This window comes from Corvus brachyrhynchos, unplaced genomic scaffold (assembly GCF_000691975.1).
Source record: "Corvus brachyrhynchos isolate BGI_N302 unplaced genomic scaffold, ASM69197v1 scaffold115, whole genome shotgun sequence".
Classification (NCBI taxonomy): Eukaryota; Metazoa; Chordata; class Aves; order Passeriformes; family Corvidae; genus Corvus; species Corvus brachyrhynchos.
In genome coordinates, this window is record NW_008239553.1 from 19,582,488 (window position 1) to 19,605,140 (window position 22,653).

The 22,653-nt window shown below is 34.7% G+C and overlaps 1 protein-coding gene across 2 annotated transcripts in view; it reads left to right on the plus strand.

Moving 5' to 3' along the window:
- ARHGAP5 (Rho GTPase activating protein 5) overlaps window positions 1-21,958 on the plus strand; it is a 42,408-nt gene extending 20,450 nt beyond the window's left edge. Inside the window, exons 6-9 of one of the 2 annotated variants that reach the window (XM_008639573.2) lie at window positions 10,864-10,941; window positions 11,927-12,058; window positions 13,658-13,763; window positions 18,154-21,958. In XM_008639573.2, coding sequence (XP_008637795.1) covers window positions 10,864-10,941; window positions 11,927-12,058; window positions 13,658-13,763; window positions 18,154-18,484 — 647 coding nt within the window. In that variant the 3' untranslated portion in view covers window positions 18,485-21,958. The remainder of the gene's footprint in view (window positions 1-10,863; window positions 10,942-11,926; window positions 12,059-13,657; window positions 13,764-18,153) is intronic. The other variant, XM_017741921.1, reaches the window with a different exon arrangement.
- Window positions 21,959-22,653: the final 695 nt, after the last annotated feature.

The following is a 22,653-nucleotide window of genomic DNA, read 5'->3' on the forward strand; positions in this document are numbered from 1 at the left end:
TTCCAAAAGAATTACCACAGCTGGTAAGCCTAATAGCTGTTTTTAAAGACTTACATACTGCATTATTGCAATAAAAAAATTAGGTGACCTAAACCTCAGGCACTTCAGAGTCAGAGATACTTGTATAGGTCTGTCTTTAACCTTTACTTTCTATGGATTAAAGGTAAGAGCTGTATTTTCTTCCCTCTTGCTTTTTGCTTTTTTTTTTTTCACCCAGTTAAAAATGGGAAAGGAGGAAGAAGGGCAAGGAGTAGTAGAGTAGCATAGGCAGTTTAACACATATATATATATGTTGTGTTTGCTGTTTTCTGTAGCAAAAAAAAACCCCAACCCAAAACAAACCAGCATAAATTATGGGTGAGTCACTGTTGGAATTGGTGTTCTTTAAAAGTGGGTACATACAGCTACTATGTGTAGCTATATGAAACAGGTATTAACAGGTATTGAAGACCAATTTCAAGAGTTTGTAGAATCTAGCAATAACTTAATCTGAGCATGTTTCACTTTTTAAGAATACTTTCAAACAACAAAATTACAAATCCAGTTCTAAGAGTTTTATTTGCTTAAAAATATTGTTGTCTTTGTGGTAAACTTTCTAAAAAAAGGTATTTCTCCTGAAGAATTTTCACCAGCTTGTGGGGTGAGAGAGAGAACTATAAGAGTGTGGAAACATAATTTGTTGTCTTTTTTTTTTCTTCATGATTGTCAAACCGTGCGACCAGCTGAAAGATTCAGGACATCTTTTCTGGTGATCTGTCTTGGGAAAATGTTTGGTTTAGCTGCTGTGTGTTCAAAATGTAGGGTCTCCTCAAAAGTGGTGACTCAGAAGGCACAACTTCACTGTTAGGTGCATATATGTTAGTTCATCCTGGGATGCTGCTATACAGCTGGAGAATTTTAATTCTGGCCATAAATGTAAGCTGGACAAACATCGTGCCATCTGCAAACTTAGTGACTGTGAAGACAGTAGTTGTCTTGCTAGTTTTGTTTAAGCACTTAGAACAAAACCTCTACTTTTGATCTGTATTACAATTTTCTTTCTCTTACTCTGGATTCTGTGTAAGTAGTTTTGGTGTTGTTTTCAGCTTCCATAGTTGGCTGTGGGAGTTTTATTTTTGGTGTGTATTATTTTTATACTGAATTAATATGCTGTAGGCATTTGAGGTTCAAGCAGGGTTCTGATAGAATGTATTTGTTACCTTTGAGAGAGGAGAATATTCACTTGCATTGCCTTCAAATCCTGTACTGAGATAGATTCACATCATTGACTTTGTGACTGTGAGAAAATTCCACAAATACAGTTTTGAAGATTTATCAGTCTGTACAAGACAAGTCAGGACCTACTGTCTCCAGGCTGGAGTTCAGAATGGTACCGTTCCTTTATGATAAAGCTGCTTGGCCCTGGGGAGTTATTCAGTACTCCTCTGTCTATTAGCAAGTCAGCCTGCTGTCAATTTGAACTGCACTGAATTACTAGTGTTTATTATCATGGTCTTTTTAATCAAGAAGTGCAGTCTTTTCCAGTTTGGCTAATCTGTATCTTTCTCTTACAGAGGATATAATTGTTTAGCATTTCCTTTTCAGGTACTTTCATGGAGTTCAGCTTCTTCCTGTGTAATTTGGATTGTGGCTGAATTTGTGAAGCTGTGATTAATCTCTGTTTGAAGGGCTTATCTTAATTTTTAATGTTCCCTCTTTCTGTCTCATGAAATTATGCAAGGCAATGCTTTGTACCGAGACTAAATTTTGGCTGAGGCTAGAAAGTACACAGTGTGAAAAAGTTTTCTGTATTTCAGATGCCTAGATGAGACAATAGCACCTTAAAGTGTCTTTGAAGATTCTTGCTCCACCATAAACCTTAAAGAATCGAGCACATGCAGAAAATACTATCAGATTTTTGTTTTACCATAATATTCTGGAATAGCCTCACAAAAAAAAGTGTTTGTCAGTAGAAGAGGGACAGTTTGGAAAAACTAAAGTAAATTCAGGAACTTAAAAGTTCTAGCCTTTTGTAAATAAACAGATTTTTTTCTTCTGAAGAAGCCGTATTGTTCCTGTCAATGTAAAGGGTGATCTGGTAAAGATCAGGGATCCTAAGTCTGTGCCTGCAGGTGAAGGTTATTGTCTCTGTGTTCCTCTTTAGTGTGTTTCAACAAAAAGCTTTCTTCTAAACTGGTTTAGCTTTATGGAGCTGATCAGTTAGTTTTTGAAATATAATACAGAGTTTGAATCCCCTTGTAATCTTCTGATAGTACTGGAAGCAGAAAGTGGGGGGCAAGGTGGTTAATACCTGAGTAGATCTAAAGCTGGTAAGCTGTAAATATATGTCAGAACCTCCATTTCAGAACAGTCGGCACTGTCACTGGTACTGGGGGTATGAAGCAGCAATAGCACATAATACTTGGTCTTGTTGGAATCTATTGATTAAAAAAAAAAATAGCACAATATCATGTGTGAACATCTTAAATTTTATACCACTGGCACTTCTGGATAAGAAGGAAGGAAAAATTTGCTAAATATTGTAAACAAACTTTGCTTCTGTGTTTCTGCATTGTCCATAATTACAGGAAAACCTTTTTTCTATCCAAGCCTTTAATTTTTGAATTCATTGTAATTATAGCAGGATGAGTAATATTTTGTTTGGTTGTCAGAGCTCTTTCTTGGTTCACTGAAGATGATCAAAAGATTTTTTTTTTTCAGGTAAGTGACTTGCCAATGGTGAATTACGAAGTTTTCCACTAAACATCTTGGTATAAATGTATAATGTTTTCAGGAAAACTGATTTTTTTGTAAAGATCCTGTGATCTTATCTGTAACCTTTTACAGACTATATGAACGCTTTTCTGTCACTAGTGACATGTATGATATTTGTATGCTTTTACCTCTGTCACAACCTTTGCAAATCAGTTTGTATCTTGCCTATGAGGGCAGCTATTTCAATTGACTCTTTGTCATTGGTAGCCATTTTTGATTATGGGCTTCCAAAAGAGTATTTTGATGATACAGTTGTTCTGGTCTGTTTTTTGCATTCTCCTGATGGACTCAAGAGAACTTAATTTTGTTGCATCATTTGAAATGAACTTCTAAAGTGTATTAGTTTTCTGCAAACTAGGTTTATGAAAATGTATTTAGCAGGGAAACTAGAGTTTTAATTTTTAAGAAAATTGTAGTGGCTGTTTTTGTGCAGAAGTAATGGTGCTATGCTACGACATACTAGAAAAAAGATTACCTGCTCTTTTAAAAAAAAAAAAGTCCAATGTAGACCATTATCTTTTTTAGGGCAATTCATTTTTTTGAAATATAGGCAGCAGATTGAGATACTTTTTGAAACTAAACTGTTTAGCTGTATGAATTGCATGAATTCTGTGTTTCTCTAATAATTATCATGGAGAGAATAAGGTAGATATTCTGATACGCTGATAATTTTTTTTGAGAGAGAGGAACAGATTTCTGAAGGCTAATTCAATGTCTTCAACAAAATGTTAATATGGTTTGAATTTTGTATTGCAGTGTAATGGAAAAATATTTACTGAATGTTCGATTGTAAGTGTAAAGAGTGTACATGTTTATGCCAACTTTGTAGCTTGAGTGTTTTGTTAGTAACATTTTTATGCTGTTATACACACCCTGAATTTAGTGATGAACTATTCCATGTACTGTTTGTGTACTGTTCAGCACCTACTGTTGTTGATTTTTAACTTTTCCCAAACTTAAAATAATTCAGGCAAGATGACTTATGCTAACTGATACTATTAGCGTATGAGGGGTTTTCTAATATTTCAGTATTTTTTTGGGTTTACTTTTTGTATTTGTTCAGGCATTGGTGGAAAGTTTGGTATAGATCACATTTCATTCTGTTTACCAAGGAAGGAGACAGCAAATTAACATTACAAATACTAGTAGTTTTGCCATTTAGTACATATAGCTCTTGAAGATATTCAACTTTAATATCAGTATTTTAAAGTTTTTTTCTCTGAGCTTTCAAATGTTTTAAATTTTTTTGTAGAATATTGCTATCCATGTACTTCATTGAGCAGATTATAAATTTTAAATTCCGTACTTCATAGAAAACTGATAATATTAATAGATTGTTAATTGTACATGAAATAATTTAGCAAAGAGAGGCTTACTAGAATAATTTGTGGTTTAATAATTTAGTTACTCAATTAATATGAGACAAGGAATGGAATAAAGACGGAAGAAGGAATTTGACAGAGTTAAATGTCAATATCTCACATGGTTCCTATGGAGAGCTATAAGGGAAATTAAAAATTGTGTACTTGGTATACGTACAATAATTACTGCTTTTGATATTGAGACCATTTTTGTAATGCTGCTAAATTCAGTTTTGGAGGTAATTCAAGTAAAAAAATATTGCCTTCTGTGATTCCTTCAAACCTAGGTTACACCAAGGTCTTTTATGCTGTATCTGCAGTGAGGCCAGATTTTTACACTGACAGTATAGATAAGGCAAAGTTTGTCTCCAGAGAATGAGGTTTGATAGAAATAGGTGAAGAAAATGAATCAGCAGTGCTGCTTGTGGTAAAAATGTTAGGTAAATCATTGAAATATATTCCTAGTGGCTGGAAAATCTGGAAATCCAAGGTTGTTTACCTTACCTTTTACTCAAGGGGCTTGGGAGAGCTAGAGGGTTTTAGGAGCTTGGTGTTTTGGACAGAGAGAACAGAACCGGACATCCCCCTGGCCTGGTGTATGAGAGCTGGCATTCTCAGCGTAATTTCATAAGAAATAGTATAATAGCCAGAAAGATTCTCTCCTGCTGTATGCTTCTGCCACTTTTTACTTTGGGTACTTGTCAGATGTCTCTGAATCAGTGGCGTTCGCTGTTTTGAAAAGCTGTATCAGCAAAAATGATTAAAGTCCTGCTGTGTAGTATTACAGCTGGTAAGTTAAGGGTCAAATATGTGCCAAAACAAGTGCAAGGCAGGGAGCAGGAGCAAGGGAAGGACAGAAACAGTGATTGATGAGGCAGGGAGTTAGACCATCTTTTTCAGTCTTATTGTTCAGTTAAGTTGACCCAACTGCCCATGAAGCTTTATGTTTAGCAAAAAACGCACATGGGCCATGCCTCTGCTACTTTTGTTTCTGGATAGGTACAGTAACAATAGATTTAAATAGTACCCTCATCAAGTTGGCGAGTGATTCTAGAGTGGGTGGTGTGGTTAATGTATTTAAGACCAGGGCTTCTGCTCAAGGGAACATATACCAGCTGGAGGAATGGGATAGTAGGAACCTGAAGGAATTCATTGAGGACAAATGCCTTCAACTAGAATTGCAAGGACTAAACACCTGCAATAGTACATGCTGAGGACTTGACTGGCGCCGTATCAGTGCTAATGAAAAGAATCTTGCAGTCATGGTGGATAATAGGCTGATCATGCCTTCTGTATTGGACTGTCCCAGTAGAAGGGCAGGCACTACAGAGCAGAAGTGGTTACTAAGCTTTGCTCTGCACTTGTTGGACATCATCTGAAATACTGCAAGAAAGGCGTTGACAAACTTGAGTCTGGCAAAAAGAGGTCAGGGGCTGGAGTTCCTAATATGTGGCTTTTTTCAGGTTGGAGAGAGAGGCTGAGGAGGCCCCCAGAAGCGGCTTCCCATACCTATGAGGAGGTTACTGACAAGGTGCAGCCAGGCGAAAGAACTGAAGAACAGTGGCACTAATATAGGAGGTTCTGATTAAAAAGAAAGGCAGTACTTTTGCTCTGAAGGTTATTAAAGCACTGGTTCAGGTTAACCAGAGAGGTTGTGGGGTATCTTGGAGACATTCAAGGGAAGTTTAGACAAGCATCCGAATCTAAATTCTATGTTGACTGTTGTTTGAGCAAGAGGTTGCACTAGATGATCTCCTGAGAATTCCTTCTGTGATCACTTCAAAACTGGCATAGAATAGGTTTCAGTAGTTAGGAGACTGTACACCGGTGTGTGTTTTGTAACTTTGAAATTAAACAACAGGGAGGAAACAAACTCAAGAGGGTAAAACAGGCATCAGTCATTTCTCCTAATGGAAGACTGACTACCAAACAGGGGAGGAGCAGATGCATTAAGTTAGTAGTGTAGAGAAATAGTAGTAGTAGAGAGAATCACTGAAAACTGTAAACAAATATGTTTTGAAATACTCATAAAACACATGTTGTGCACTTGGGTTGTATGGCTAATGAGTTATCTCTTCAAAGGAAACATCATGGGAGTTATAAAAAGAATTCCTAAACAATGCAGGTAGGACCAAGATGCCAGGGTATGTACGATAGTTACGCTGCTCCACTTACTCCATCTGCATTCTCCAGACCCAAAGTGACTAAACAGATGTACTATATGCCTGGAAAACTACAATGCTTCAGTTGTCACCCATTTTTAATGAAGCAAAGAATGCACCTACCTTTTCCTAGGCATGTTTGTAATGTCATATTAATTGTAGTCTCTTGTTCTTTTTTTCAAAATGAACAGGCCATAAAATATGGGCTTGAGGGGCACTTCATAAATGATTGAGGCCTTGTTTAATAATCAGTTAGTGTAAATTGTAGAAATGTTAATTCAGCTTTGGAGAGCTTCCTATTATAAGAGTCTTTCTAAAAGTACTGCTTACTTCCTTACACTGCTTATTGTTTATTGAACATTTCAATATGCTATAAATTATTTTCTTTCAAGAAGCAGTTAGAAACTTATTTGTGGTTCTGGTTTTCAGTGTGTGAATTGAATATCATATGTCTTTAAATGTCAGTGTTGAAAAGGACACATTAAGTGTGTTTTATGTAAGTAAAGTTAGTGCTAGATTCTTACTTAGAGTTTGACTTTTTTGCTTGGTAATTACATGCATTCTAGGTGTACATAGAAATTAATGTTTTGGATCAGTAAATTGGTGGTTCCTTTAGTCTTGTGTTGTAACATAGGGGTTGAAAAGAGGTACAGCAGATCCATGGAATCAATCCATGGAATAAAATTAGAGAAATATATAGATCACCAAATTTATAAAGATAAGTGTGGGAATGATAGTCTTAGCTATTGTAGTGAAGAATGAGTCCTTAAAGTACCATTGGCCACTGTAGAGGAAGGAATTGGACTGGGGAGAGACAGGCTTGCTGTGATTGTGGCATGTATTCAGAAACACAGACAGAACATAGCAGAATCTGGCTGTGGATGTTCTTAGCAGACACTCCATGACTTTCCAGCAGTCTAAATGTTAGTATAGCTGTTGTCACTTTGGAAAAGGCTTTGGAAATCATCACAGACAGCTCTCTAAAAACTTAAACTCTCCGTACTTGCTATCAAGCAAGCAAAAACCAAAAAAAATAGAGTGTTATGGAGGAAGAAAAATCATGCTATTACATAATGCCATGTATACATACAATTTGGATACTGGTTGCAATTTGGTTCAGCCTTTCTCAGAATAGAAAAGAATTGGAAAAGATAATACATATGGCAGTAAAAGTAATTCTTGGATAAAGATGAACTGAATGGATTAGCTTAGAACATTTCTGAGGAAGAGAAATTACATAAATTTAAAAAACGTGCTGGGAAAATGTAGAGAAGTTAGTACTTCTTGTTAAGAATAAAAACTATGCAAACTTCAAATACTGAGCATAAACTCAGTGTGCTTTCATAATGTACATTCTGGAATGACAAAGCTGCGTTCACCATGATGTAAAGACCACAAGACTTGAAGGGGTTTGGGTGAATTAGTGATGGATAAATCCCCAGGTGGCTATTACAACGCCTTATGCAAAAGCCTGTGTAAGCCACCATCTGCAGGAAGCTGCGAGGATATACCACAGAAAGATTGCTGGTAGGTTTTGGTTTTTTTCCTCTCCTGTCCTTTCTACGTCTCTCCTCAAGCACCTACTACTTAGTGTAGTATATGGGATGGAAAGTAGATATTGTACCAGGTTGACTTCGGTCTTCTCTTGTGCTGTAGTTAATTCATTCTATGGAGGAACCAAGAATTGTGAAAATATATTGAAGCCTAAGAATGGAAGTGTCCTACAAACTGATTATGCATATAGGTGCAGATCCACCTTGCTCATTTTCTCTGAAATGCTTTGAACCCCATGTGGCGAAGTTCCAGTTAGATGGGATGGAGCCCTGGTCACAACTGGCAGCACAAAAGAAGTTTATTAGGCTCTAGAAAACTTTGAGAAAAGAGTAGTCTAGGCAAAGGGGATATGATTGTTAAATATATATAGGTTATTGTGATGTGAAGTAAGGAGAATCTAAGTTTTTAAACCTAGTGGTGTTGTAAAGCTAGCAGGACAGAGAAGCAAATAAATCATATGATTCTGATGTATAATATTACAGTAACAGTTGTGTTCAGTAAGGATATATTGAAAATTACGACTGGACCAGAATGCAAGCAGGGTAAGAACATAGAAAAAAATTCTGAAAAACCAAGAGGCTTGCAGATGAAGGAACAGAATTTTTAAAAGGGTGCCAGAAAAAAGAAATGTTGAGTGCTCTCTGTCTCTCCCTCTTTTATTATAGATATACATTATAGATATACAAGAAGTTTAAAAGCTAAAACTTGTGAACTAGAGTGTCTGATACTTGCTGAAGGTCCTGATGTAAGAAGTGTTGGAGAGACCTGGTTGCATGATAGAAAGCAACAGAGAATTGGAGCAGTACTTAAAGAATACTTTCAGACTTCTAGCTGTGTGTATACTCACAAACAGCTTAAACTTAGAAAAAGTGTAATGGCAATTGACCAACTGTTTCATGAAGTGTGACTTTCTAGAATATACACAAGCAAGAAAAAGTTTTTCCTTGAGGAAGAAGACAAATTTAGTTAGCTTAATCCAGAATTGCAGCACTTCACTATTTTTGGAAGATGCCTAAATTCAGTAGGCATCTCCGTGTTTAACCTGAAAATTTTCTGAAGTACTATAAGTTGTTTTTCTATGTTTCTTAGAGCTGTAGCCCAGATACCACACTAGAGCATTTATGTCCAGAGCCAGTTGAAGTATTCAGGGTCTATACACTAAACAGTGGCTGGGTCAGAAACTGCTATTTGCAGCACATTCAGGTTTTTTTTTTTTTGCAGAAAGAAATTGAATTGTAATTGGATAAGACAAAGAATATCCTGGGGCTGTAGGGTCTCCAATTGAGAATTCTCCCATACTAGACAAAGAGAATCTTGATCATAGCTTGTTCTTATCTACCAGTGGTCTTTTGTGTTTATTTACAGCTTCTGGAAGAAGAATGCAAAGTGTTTCTGGCTTTGATCACATATAGCACATTTGGGGCATTCTTTTGAAGGCAGGTTTGAAAACCCTTTCAGATGGATTGAGTCATTGAAACCACTTTTTGCCCTGTGCCACCAGATTATACCTTCTGGTGGTGTTCAAGGATATCAGTGAACAAGGCTCAGGTTTTTTGAAAGGACTGTTCTGGTGTCTGGCTACAATAGGAGAACTGCTGGCTATGAAACTGGAAAGCTAAAAGGTAGACATGAAAGTTTATTGAAGAATTGCTTACTAAAATAGCCTTGATGCAGCCAGTAAAGAGACACATGAGTTGTTGAGGCATTAAGAAGGAAATGAGTTAGAAGAGTCATATGAAATCATTAAAAATTTCCCAGCTGTATGAACCAGTCAAGTGCTTCTTGTACTTTGAACATTGTAATAGGGTTCTTAATTGTTGTTGGTAACTTAAAAGGAACACTTGGTGGATTGTGGTGTGTCAGAGCAGTTAAGTATTGATCTGATGATCTAAAATGCATTCAGTTTTTGACCTGTGATGGCAAAAGGCCAAGAGATTCCATAAAGCTTTGAAACCTGTGAATTTTTTAATAAAACTATGTAGTGTTATGGAGATCTAGCATACAGAGAATTTTGCACCCATAAAGGTAACTTGCAGAGTTATGGACCTATAAGTTGTTTAAATTCCCTAATAGTTTCTAAATTAGAAAAATACCTCGGGTAATGGTGTGAATATCAGGATGGACTCTTTCATTCAGTGAGTAGCTGTGGGCAAAAAAGATAACGATATGATAGGAAGCATAATCACTGGAGTGGAGTGTGCAAGTGTGTGTGTGCATAATTAAGGTGTACTGTTCAATGTTTACCATGAAAGGCTGATGGAATTATGATGACTCTGTAATGTGTGGTAAAACAAAGTAATAATGAGAAGCTTGGGGAACCTCTGCTTCCTAAGTCCTTTCCTCTTTTTCCCTTTTCCCCCACCCCTTAAAGAAAGACTTGTAAGTGATGTGGTAATTTACCTTAGATAAGAAGTGAGGGGAAATGGATTCAAAGTTTATAAAATATAAATGTTAAAAGGGAAAGAATGTTGGAAGATTAAGTTCTTATCATATACAGGAGTGTGTTACACCATGAAATTAAAAGATCAGGATTCAGTTACAAAGGCTTAATTTTTATTTATTTATTTTTTTTTCTCCCTGCAGAGTATTTTTAGTGTGTTGTTGCTTACCACAGTTAAGTTGTTAAGCCTAAACTGTGAAGACAGTTTTTAAAACCATAAATGTTGTGGGTACCACAGAATTTAGGTTTTTGATTATTATTTAAAAAACTGTATAAATAACAACAGTCTAATAGAGATCAGTGAGAGAATAATTTTGGGTACATTATTCAACAAATATCTGCCATCAGAGTTTTGTTATCCTACAATGTCATTTCCTCTGATTCATATTAAATGGAATAGTGGACTCTAGACAACTGACATTTTGTGTTTTGGTAGTCCTATATCCCTGTTACGGTTAATGTGTTAACTTTTTAGGCACTTAAGAATTGTATTCCTACTTTTGGTTTCTGAATTAGTAGTTATAACTGGTTCTGCTTTGCTCTATGGTATATAAACTTGCTTTTAATTATTTATTTTTCTTCCTCTTCTAAGGATTGTGTACTGAAGGCCTGTACCGTGTTAGTGGGAATAAAACAGATCAAGACAACATTCAAAAACAGTTTGATCAAGGTAATCAGAAATTTTATTATTTAAAGCCAAAACAGAACATGAATTCTCCATGGATTTATCACAGTGCAATATGAAAGGATTGCACTTTCAAATCAACTTCCATAGCACTGAGTACTTAATGCTCTGGTGGGTTGTATTGGTATAGTCCAGGTTATTACCAGTGAAACTCCAAGGATGGGAAGGGAATCTTGTTGCAGCTGGATTAAGTGCTATTAAAATATTATCTAAGTGGTATTTGAAGGTTTTAAAGAGTTTAAGTGCAGTCGTAGCTGCTCCTTGTGTTAGCAGTTCATCAGTCCTAGGCATTAAGGCGTTCACTTCTGCTTCTTATGCCCCAAAGATAGTAATTCTTGATATTTACTGGAGTGAAAGGTCTCTTGAATAATACACATTAACAATTAAGTCTGGATAATTTCTAACACAGCCTTTGTCACTGTAGAATATAGTGAAATGTGATTGGTGGGTTAGGCTGTTCACTTTGGTGTATTTGTTTTTTAAAATGATAACTCTTATTAAAAATTCTTGGATGTTAATAATGAAGTTGAGCCTGTGAAAAATAGTAAAATATCTCCTAGATGTTAAAGAAAATAAATGTACTGTTTCTTTATGCTTTGCTTTGCTGTTTAGCAGCATTTGGGAAATAGAATTTATAACTCCTTACTGGGCAAAATTGATTAATCGGAAGCCAGTTAAATGACAAATACAGAAACATTCAAGTCTTCATTGAGAATTAGACAACTTTATTTTTCTGATCTTCTACTGTTTTGTAATACTGTCAGAGTTTGTCATATTTGATTCCTTGTCGGTCGGTGTGATAGCAACTTATCAATATATTTGCCTTTTCATGCCTTATTTAATAACCATTTGGCAAAATTTTAGTTTTCAGTGTTTTGAATAAATTCTTGTTTTCATAAAGTATTATAAGGAATGATAACAGTAGGTTTTACTTACACTGCTATTTAATTTTTCAAATTTTGTTTCGCAGATCATAATATCAGTCTAGAATCAATGGGAGTAACAGTGAATGCCGTGGCTGGGGCTCTTAAAGCTTTTTTTGCAGATCTGCCAGATCCATTAGTTCCTTACTCTTTGCATCAAGAGTTGTTAGAAACATCAAGTAAGTACTAAACAGCCTTTTCTTTATTTGTGTTATTTCCATTGCCCTTATTGCTATTTTTACTTCATTGTAAGTTGAAAGGACTATCTGCACTGAATATTTTTTAAATTGCTTAGATATGTGCATTTTTTAATATTCTTTAAACTTAGAAGAACTATATGATGAGATGAATGTAATACATTTTTTCTTCAGAATGAATTTGGCTTATTTCTCCTTTTCCTAGAAAATTTAATTGGGAGAAATCTACTTTTTTCCGTTTTTTGTTAAGTGATGAAAATGATGAAAGCTCTTGGAGCGGCTTTGCAGTTCTTAACAGGAAAAACCTCTTGAATTCATGAAGTCCTACATTCAAAGTAGGCTTTAAAAATCAGACACATCTATGGGATATTATGGTAATTCTCTAATTCTCTTAGATTTTTTTCAGATTCTTTTTTGAGCTCTTATAAAAGATGCTTAGTTTTGTTTGCCTTGCAAACATTTTCAGACATTTCATAGTATTCCTATCTTTGAAGTTAATGTCTTGTGTTGGCAGCAGGCTGTTCCACAACATGACCACCACACTTTTACAGAATACAACTGTGACATACAGTATTCCAAAGTATTTTTTGTTCAAAACATGGAAACACTAGTATAAGCCTAAGGCTGGGGCCTGGGCTTGAGTCATATATAGCCCATTAGAAATTTTGTATTTTTTGATGATATCTGTAGATACCTGTTTCTGGTGTTTTTACTGTACATTTCAGGCATATTGCTTGTTTAATGTAATTACCTTAGTTTTATTTTTTCTTAAAAGTGTAGCAGTTAAATTCCAGTCAAAGCATAAAGTAGCTTAGAATATAAGTGGAATTACTGTTTTAAAATCCCATTAATACTGCTTTAAATTTATATTTGGGATATACTGGACCGTATTTAACATTTTTTCTATGACATTAGGATAGATCAAATTTCTTTTTAGCAATGCGACCTTGTATTCCTTTTTATGATATGAATCATCATTGATGAGAAGTGTATTCTGCAGAATGTATGGATCCACAGCATTAGTTGCTGGGTTTTTTAAAATAAAATTGTTACTTTATTTCATATTCCTTTCCTACATGTTGGTTATTTCCTGTTTGAAGCATGAATAATGTCCTTTGGTCCTGTGAAAAATCTCTGCTCTTCTTTAAACAGTATATTTAAAATAGCTGCACTAGCCCTATTAGTAATTATTTTCTTATTTGAGTAACTGTGAAGTTTAAGATACTCTTAAGCTCATGTGAATGTCTTTCTGTCATAATGTTTTGAAAGCAGAGGGAACTCTTAACAAGAAATGACCCTGTCACATTGTTATTCTACAGGCCAGCAGTAAGCTAGTGAAGTTCAGTTACTTGCTGAACACATAAATAATTCTGCTTAAATTCAGAAAAATATTTTTGTGCTTAGTTAAACTCTATCATAAAAAAGTTACTCTGTGGAAATAGGAATTTTATTAAATATTTTCTCACTTGATATTTCTCTGTGGGTATCTTATCTGTACTGTTATACTAGGGAAAAGACTTAGCAACACTTTATTCAGTATGTCTTTCTAGATGTGTCAGAAAATGTCACTTATTTCTATAGAAATCATGGATAAGACAGAACGGCTACACGAGTTAAAAGAAATTGTGAAGAAATTCCACCCAGTGAACTATGATGTCTTCAGATACATAATAACACATCTAAACAGGTTTAGTATTTTTCAATTTCATTTAAGTTGTAATAATTGCAAAAAAGATTGTGTTTTTAACAATGAAATATCTACTAGAATTGAAAATGTGGAAAAATAAATTAGGAGTTAGAGTTGATTATTAAAGCCTTGTATATTTGTTTCTCACATTTTACCGATATATTTATCTGGCATCGTTGCTACTATAAAGCTATAAGAATGATTGCTCTACATAAAAAAAGCTTGAAAGAATAACTGCACCTAATAATAACAACGTACCTAATTACAACTATTACAGACACCCCCACCCCCCCCCAGGAAAAAAAAGCCATTAAAATTATAGACTAATCTAGGTTTTAAGGAATTTGAGTCATTTGGCCTCCTCCCCCTGTCCCCCTCCTGCCAAAATATCAAAATCTAAAATATAGAGCCCAAACCTTGTGCTGAATAGTAAAACGTAGAACAAATCTGTAAGTAACAGTAACTTGGTTACATTTGCTTCTTAAATTTTGCTTCTTGCATAAAAATTTAGTGTTTTTATCTTTAAAAGTTATTTCCGTATTTACTAAAATAGTATTAATGGATGTATATCACATCATAATCTGAGCCTTTACATATACAATATTGTCATAAAAAAAGAGAGAAAAAGACTAGCTTACTTGTGCTTCTTATGAAATTATTCTCTGGAATCCACAGAATGAGATAAACAGTATTGTTGTTGAGGTTCAGGGAGAGATTGATCTTTGGAGATTGTTTTGTTCAACACCATTGCTTTGACAGAGTCAATTACAACAGATTGCCCAGGATGGTGTCCAGTTTGGTTTTCAGTATCTCCGGGAAGTGAGACTCCAATTTCTCAGAACAACTTGTTCAGTGCTCAGTCACCCTCACAGTAAAGAAGTGTTTTCATATGCTAAGAGAATTTCCTGTGGATATTTGTGCCTGCTGCCTTTTGTCCTATGCTGAACACCACTCCAAAGAGTCTCAATTCATCATCTTTACATCCTCCTATCAGATACTTAAAACCAATGATAAGACTTTCCCTGGCCTTATCCAGGCTAAGCAGTATTAACATTCTTGGCTTTTCCTCATTTGAGGAATCTTGGATCTCTTAGTGATCTTCTTTGTCCCTTCATTGGGCTCACTCCAGTAGTATGTTTATATGTCTGTTGTGCTGGAGAGTCCAGAGCTGGATCCCAGACTCCAGATATGGCCTTTGCAGTGCTGAGCGGAGGGGAAAGATCACCTCCCTAGATCTGCTGGCAGCACTCCTAATGCAGCCTTGGGTGCTGTTGGCCTTCTCTGCCACAGGGTCACCTGGCTGACTCATGCTCAGTTTGTTGTCCATCAGGACTTTTTCGTCTCTCTCTCTGCACTGTTACTTTTCAGCCAGGCAGTTTTGTGTATACACGCATATGTAAGCTTTTCATGACATATAATTGTTCTGGACTACTCTCTGTGTGTTTGTGTTTATGCAGGTATTTGTAATGATCTAACTGTGCTTGTATTATGGAGGTAGAAATAAGAACCTTTAACTTCCCTACTTAGTCAACAGGGAGAGTGTGGGTAGTCTGTTGCAGTTTGGAAGGAGTCTTTTTTCATGGAACGTGTAAGATTTTAGAATTTAGGTGCCTACTTTTACACTTCTCTCCATCACATATACAACTTGCTTAACGTTTATAAAGTCATCCATTTTCCTTTTCAGGGAAATGGATCAATTTTTCCATTGTAGTCTTGTCCAATACAAATTCAGCCCTAAAATAGATTAAACCATATCAATGAACAAATACCCATATTAGAGAACTTCATGATGTGCTTGCAAGTATCTAAAGTAAAACTAAATGTGTCTGACTTGACTTGGTTATTAGTTACCTGAAATGTTTTGTTAATTCTTAATCAACCTGATAAAAATTTTTGTGGAAGAATGGCAGTCTTGGAATTGTCAAAAGTCTTCATCTGGTCACCTATTTGTGTAGCACAGCTGAATGTACAATGTCAAGTACCTGGATTGCTGCAAGTAAAAGCGCTAAACATAATTTTAAAAATCCCTGAATAGGTTCTAATGCATGCATATCTACAAACAAATGAAACATATTAATCATGGAATTCACTGGAGAACATAAGTGATGTATGCTGGCCTTTACTTTCTGGTCTGGTCCACTCTATTAATTGGTGATTTACATTACAGGTTGCTAGTAACAACATGATCTTTTCTTAAAGAAAGGCTGTCATTTTTTGTCTCATTTGCAGTGTCAGGTAGTTGCATTCCATTCAGCAAGAAATCTGCTTCAATGTAAGCAATTGCATATATAGAAAGAGGTGGATACAGCTGTGTACAGGATCTTAAAGGCTACTTGCAGCTAAACTCTTGACAGTCTGTATTTATTTTTAAGAGATTAATTTGTGGTAAATTACTGCTGGTATATAATTAAAATGGAAATGTTGTTTGCCAAATGAATTGCTCATTTAATGAGGTAAAGCAGTCTTCTACATGATGAAAGAGCTCTCATCACAAGCTAATGTTTTAGATGCTTTGTTTTTACATCCTATGTCATTACACTAAAATGTGTGCTATTGTTGTATAGTTAGTAATGGTTGATTGATAATATTTTGGTGTGTCCACAAGCACAAGACCTGGTTATTGAAACAAAAAAATGTAAGTATTGTCCACATCGTATGAGACCAGTAAGCATAAGAATTCAGTAAATGGCAACAGTGAGATGAATTTTTCATTAGTGTTATAAGCACCTCTCTGAGCATTTCAGGTAATTGTGGTTGATTAACTGTAAGCAGAAGCGAGCTTTTAAAACAGGATAGTATTGGATTGAAATTGGCTTTTTTGATACTGGTTGTGTTTTATGCACGTTTTTTGGTGACAAGATCCTTTATACATAAGGACTAATATGGCATAATATACTTCTGAAGTCTGGGAAAGCACCAGTGTACAGCTTTTGAAGTCTGATCAGAGTAGGTTTACAGTCTGAATTTCCTGAGACTTGGCAGTGGAGGAAGTGGGCAAGATCAGGAGAGACACTCGTCATTTTTCATTTTGAGTGAACATAGAAGGTAAATGAGCATTTGCTGAGCACTTAGAAGAGGATTCTGAAGTAGTTTGGGAAAGTTTGGTAGGAGATAGCATAGAGGTTTGGTAGGGTTTTGCTTACTCTTAGAAACTACAAAGGTAAAGTTGAAGCACAGGAGGGTATACAGTTGATTGTTGATTTTGTTTAATCTGATAGTGAGCTGTTGTTGGGGACGAGGTGCAATGCCTTTCTGTTTATTCTGACCTCTAGCCATAGGTTCCCATTGCTTCATTTACTGGGTGTAATGATTGTGGAGATACAGCATGTTAATAATAATGCTGAGCAAAATGTGGCTTACATTTATTCTTTTTTCTGTAAATTAATTTAAAATGTTATTTTTTAGCAAAGAGATTATGAATGTTACTGCCATTCAGAAGTAGTATCCAAATGTCCTTTCGACCAAACTTACTCAAAACAGATTGAGAGGCAGTATTTGTATACCTTCACACTATTTTTTATGCTTTATAGTTACCAGGATACATGCATTGTAAATGAGTGGAAATATTTTCTTACAGTGTTAATTCTAGTGTTTACTATGACTTTCACAGCTTTTGAATCTATGGGCTACAGCCAGCTGTCAGAATTTCTTGTGGGCTGCTCTTGTTAATCATCAAAATTGTAACTGACAAATTTCTGAAGTTTTATTTTCTATTTCTACAGGACAATTGTAGGTCTATTGCCTTTGTGATGTGTACTGTAATATAGAAAATGCATGTTGCCAGCTGAATGCGTATCTTAGGTGTTTTTCAGATGTATTAACACATGCTTTTTAATGTATCTCTCAGTAATTACTTCTTGATAAAATTGTGATGTTGGTTTAGAATGCAGAATATTTTAGAAAACAAAATATCCAGGCTCTTTGTAGCCTATTACTCTGAAAAGCATTTGTTTTTTCTGAGGAGGCATTTACTTGTAGGTGATAAATTTGGTAACAGGATGGTTTGTTATTCTTTGGATGTTTGTTTTTGGTTTTTTTTTGTAATACTGTTGCAATAATGAATTCAGATAAGTGAATAACTTGTTTCAGTTTGTTTATTATTGTCAGTTCAAAATGCTGGTGGAATGTTGAATTTCTTTCTTGATTAAAAGCTTAATCAGATTTATATTAGTTAACTATCCAAATCTGGAAACAGCATGGTTTCTGAATTTTCTTCTGCATAATTGCATGAAGTATTCCAGCACAATTGTTTTAATGGATTGCTGGAGGAAAGGAGCAAAAATCTTGAGATTGTTTAGTAATGATGCCTACAGTTAGAGCGTGATGAGAATATTTCTAGTCGATTGCATACTGGTTTTAATTCACGCTGTGTGTATCATTCTCATTTCAGGGTTAGTCAGCAATATAAGACCAACTTTATGACTGCTGATAACTTATCGATTTGTTTCTGGCCTACTTTGATGAGACCTGATTTTGAAAACAGAGAGTTTCTTTCTACCACCAAAATCCACCAGTCGGTTATAGAGACCTTCATTCAACAATGTCAGTTTTTCTTTTACAACGGGGAGATTGTAGAAGCACCTAACCCAGTGGCTTGTCAGCCACCGCCTTCCAACCCAGTGCAGATGGTGGAACCCATGGTACCCCTGCAGCTGCCACCCCCGCTGCAGCCTCAGCTGATACAGTCGCAGTTACCAGCAGACCCTCTCGGTATTATATAGACAGAAGATGATTGCAGGCAGCCTGGCGCTGGACAGTAGAGACAAGCTATAGACATGCATGTTTCAGGATACAGTAATGTACTTCATATTTATGAAAAATAATTCCCATCCAGCTGATTGGACATCTTTTTGTTATATCCCGTACTGTGCTCCTCATTTGTACACGCTGCAGATAAAAACTATGTGATAAGCATGACTGGAGAGGTTTAATTTTTAAAAGCAAAAAATAGCTATAAAGTACAAAGCTGCTGCTGCATGATACCTTATTGCAATCACTATATCATTCCTGTGACGGTTTGTCACAATATATTGTGAATAAAATTTTTCTATAGAAATGAAATGATTAAAAAAAATTACATTTATGAAACATTCAGTGCTTACAGCCTGCTTTATGGCTGGTTTTTGTTATTTAACATGCTATTTTTGGCAATTTGCTTCACATTCAAGCATTCTGTGTAAACAACTAAAGCCCAGCTATAGTTCATTTTGTAATCTCCTGGCTACTTATGTGACTTTATGCTTAGGGTGGTTTATGGAAGAATGCAAAATGCACTGTTGAGAATTTTACGATCCTTCACCATCCATCTTTACTTATAAGTAAACCTGTGGACAGTTTAAGGGTGGGTGAACTTGCTTATTATTTCTTACAGCACAATACCAAGGACATGCTTGTTGTAAAAGTGAGTTTCAAATATTGTACAAAAATTTTGATGTTGCCTACTTATTTCTTTATGTTCCATTACTGAACTAAACATTTTGTAAAACTGTTAATTCTGTAAACAGCTGCATGTTTAAAAGATCATTGACGGTCTTGTAAACTTAATCTAATATATTTTAGATATTTTAATTTTTCCCACTTGGGAATACATGTAGTGTTTAGAAAATAGTTCATGACATTTTCGTATAAGGTTATATAACTTTTCATACATAAACATGATTTTTGTTGTAGTAAAATTCTCTAAACCAAACAATGTTTTAATCTAGGACTTCAATTAATCTATTCTTTAAATCTATTTTTATGTGACCCTCTAAAGATATACAAAAATGCATTGCTAATACATAGCAATAAATACTTTGGGTACTGACAATTAACCTCTTTGGAGTGTGTATATATAAAATCACATAAACTTGTATTCATATTTTTTTCCTGTGGTATGTTGTACTAAAATTTCAAATGACTCTCTTTTTTTCACCATATTTTTAAATTATCTTTTTTTTTCATTTATTTTACTTTTATATTGGTACCAATTTTGCTGTAAAAGAATGCTGCTTAATTTAAACAAATCTTTTGGTTAAATATTTTGATAGTGGTAAAAAAATTAGAAGGTTACAAATTGTAGCAAAGGGGAGACCATAGATAAACACTACCTGTGAGACTTTTCACAGCAGCTTTTTTTCTTTCATGCTCAAAATGTACCTTTTTAGGTCTGCAAAGAAGAAAGTTTATTTCTCATTCAGCTGCTAGAATGTTTTGTGTAGTTTTAAAAAAAAAAGCTTTATGATGGTCACTGTTGTAATCTTCACTTATAACAAGATTTAAGATCGTCTTGTATGTATTATAGTAAATAGATGATTTTGAGAATTAAGGCTTTTATTAAGAGATTGATTTGCTCCATTTCCCCAAAATAAAAATTGCCTTTCCCACTTATGTCCTAGGTATTGTACTTCTAATGACTTGGATTATCATTCTAGATTACTAAGATACCATAAACCTGGCTGCTGTTTGAAGTACATGTATATTATAAATTATCTTGATATTGTGTTATATTCTTGCAAGTAATTATCTTTTTTAAGAAAACATAAAAAAGAAAAGTCAACCCTATTCCTATTGCAAAGCACACAGGAGCTAATAGTCCAATAAAGTCTGTCCTGTAAATTGTAGCATTTCTAACTTGTTCTACTTTACCTGTTGTCTATATAGCTTTTATTTATAGTTTTCAGTCTAATCTTGGCATGTTTAGCAAAGAAAATGAAACTTCAAGAGTTTTTATAAACTATTTCTAGGTTGCTAAAGAATTTATTTTTCTACTGTATATGGCATAGACAAAGCATCACCTGTACAGGAAACAAGTGTATTTCTAATAGAAGTAAGCTTAAAAATAAATGCCAGTCATATCCATATTTAAAAATTCCATCTATAAAGTATCTCCAGTCTTCGTAATGTGAATTACATTTTAAACTTTCGATAAATTGCAAGTTTTTTGCCATAATACTTAACTAATCTTTGAATACTAATTTTTAGAATACTTTACATTCCATTTTCATGATGAACTTTCATGCTGAACTTTTGATCAGCAGTATTTGCAGTATCATTTCTTCGTGTATGATGTTACGGCTAAATCACCATTATTTTTAAGAATCTTTACACTGACATTCAGCCAAATATGGAAGTGTTATTACATTTACTGGATAAACATAGAGAAATAAGAAAGCGTGGCATGCGGCACCTGGTTGTCGCATGGAAGAGTCCCTGCATACTGTTTGCATTATGGAAGTGTTGTATGCAGGAATGTGGATATGTGTGTATGTGTAATAGATACACTTTGAGGTTTTTTATCTGTTTGTGTGTTTATGCAGACATGCATGCACATACACCCACATAGTAAAGTTTTTAAAATATACTAGGAAATTAAACTGTGGTTATTAAAGATTTATAATAGAGCTTTCTCTAATATTATTTTTATTAGTGCTATAAAATGAGGAAGCATGTCAGTTTATCCAAATTCCTCATACTTTGGCTCATGTAGTCCCTTCTAGTTTTAATGAAAATCCAAACAATAATAACTATATTTTTTAATGTGAGCATTTTTACCGTAATATCTATCTTGATGAATATACAAATGTATATTACTTGATCGAGCCATCTCAGTGACACTTTATGGAGTAGTTTCTTTTTTATGTTATAATGATATAGACATACTGCAGTGTATTGTCTTTCACTGTTTCAGCAATTCTAAAATCCCAGACCTGAGTTACAAAAGTGCCATTTTAAGTAATGCTTAACAGGTTATTTCAAAATTCCTTACCCTTCATGATCTTGTGGAATTTAAACTCATATAGTGTAAATAGATTGCAGATGTCAACTTAAGTGAAAAGAAACTTTGTTGTTGTTGTATGTTTTCTCCTTTATTTGAATCCTGGTTGCTAGGAATTTATAGGTATGTCTCTTTTTAGTTGCTGGAGTTTAGCTTCCCATATTTATGATAAACATAGAAAAACTATCAATTGGAGATTAAAAAATGAGCCATAGTTTATGTGCTTCTTTCATTTTTTTTTTTCAGTAATTGTGATGCTGTTTGTCAATTGCAAAAATTGCACACATTTAAAAAAAAATTCAAGTCAAAATTTTGTTCTTTGTTTATAATGTAATCTTTTATTGCTACATCAGGAGAATACTGCAGTGAATTAAATATCAGTGAAGCTTATTCTGTATAAAAGATGCAACGAATAAAATAATAAGATGCTTACTGTGTATAATGTTCAGTTTAGTTGCCTACTAAATTTTTAAAGGCAGAAGCACCCCATCTTTCACAGACACAGAAATGAAATCTAGCAGTAAATCTTGCTAAAGTGAGTGCAGTGTGTGTTTTAAGTTTTTCTTGGGTGGGAGGCTTTCTCTCATGGGTCTCTTAAATTTATTTTTCCTGTGGAATTTTAAAACCTGAAGTAACAGCGGTGGGCTTTTAAGGTCAGCTTTAAGTCATCAGAGTTGTACATTACTGGTCATAATTCTGCTAATGATATGGGATAAATGCAGCTTTGATAGTAGTACTGGTTTTAGTTCTCATGTTTGCAGTGTCTGTGCTTGCTTTGTTTCTTCAGAACATCTTGAGTATATGGCTGCTGCAGAAGTAACTGCACAACCTTCCTGACACTCTTCAAATCTGAACACTGTTCAGGTTTTATTATACTTATTATATATATACATATCTATATATATTTATATATATATCATAACACATTCAGATACTGGAGCACTTTAATCTCAAATAGGATTCATCTTGCACACTGAGTAAATTACGTGTAAATCTCAGTTATTTGGATTGCTGTATCAAAACACAGCTCTACTGAATCTGACTGAAGTATAATGTGCTGTTCAGACTCAAGTTTCTGAGAGTAGCTAACCCAGAAAACCAAAGTGTAACATCAGTGTTCACTTGTGTCAAATT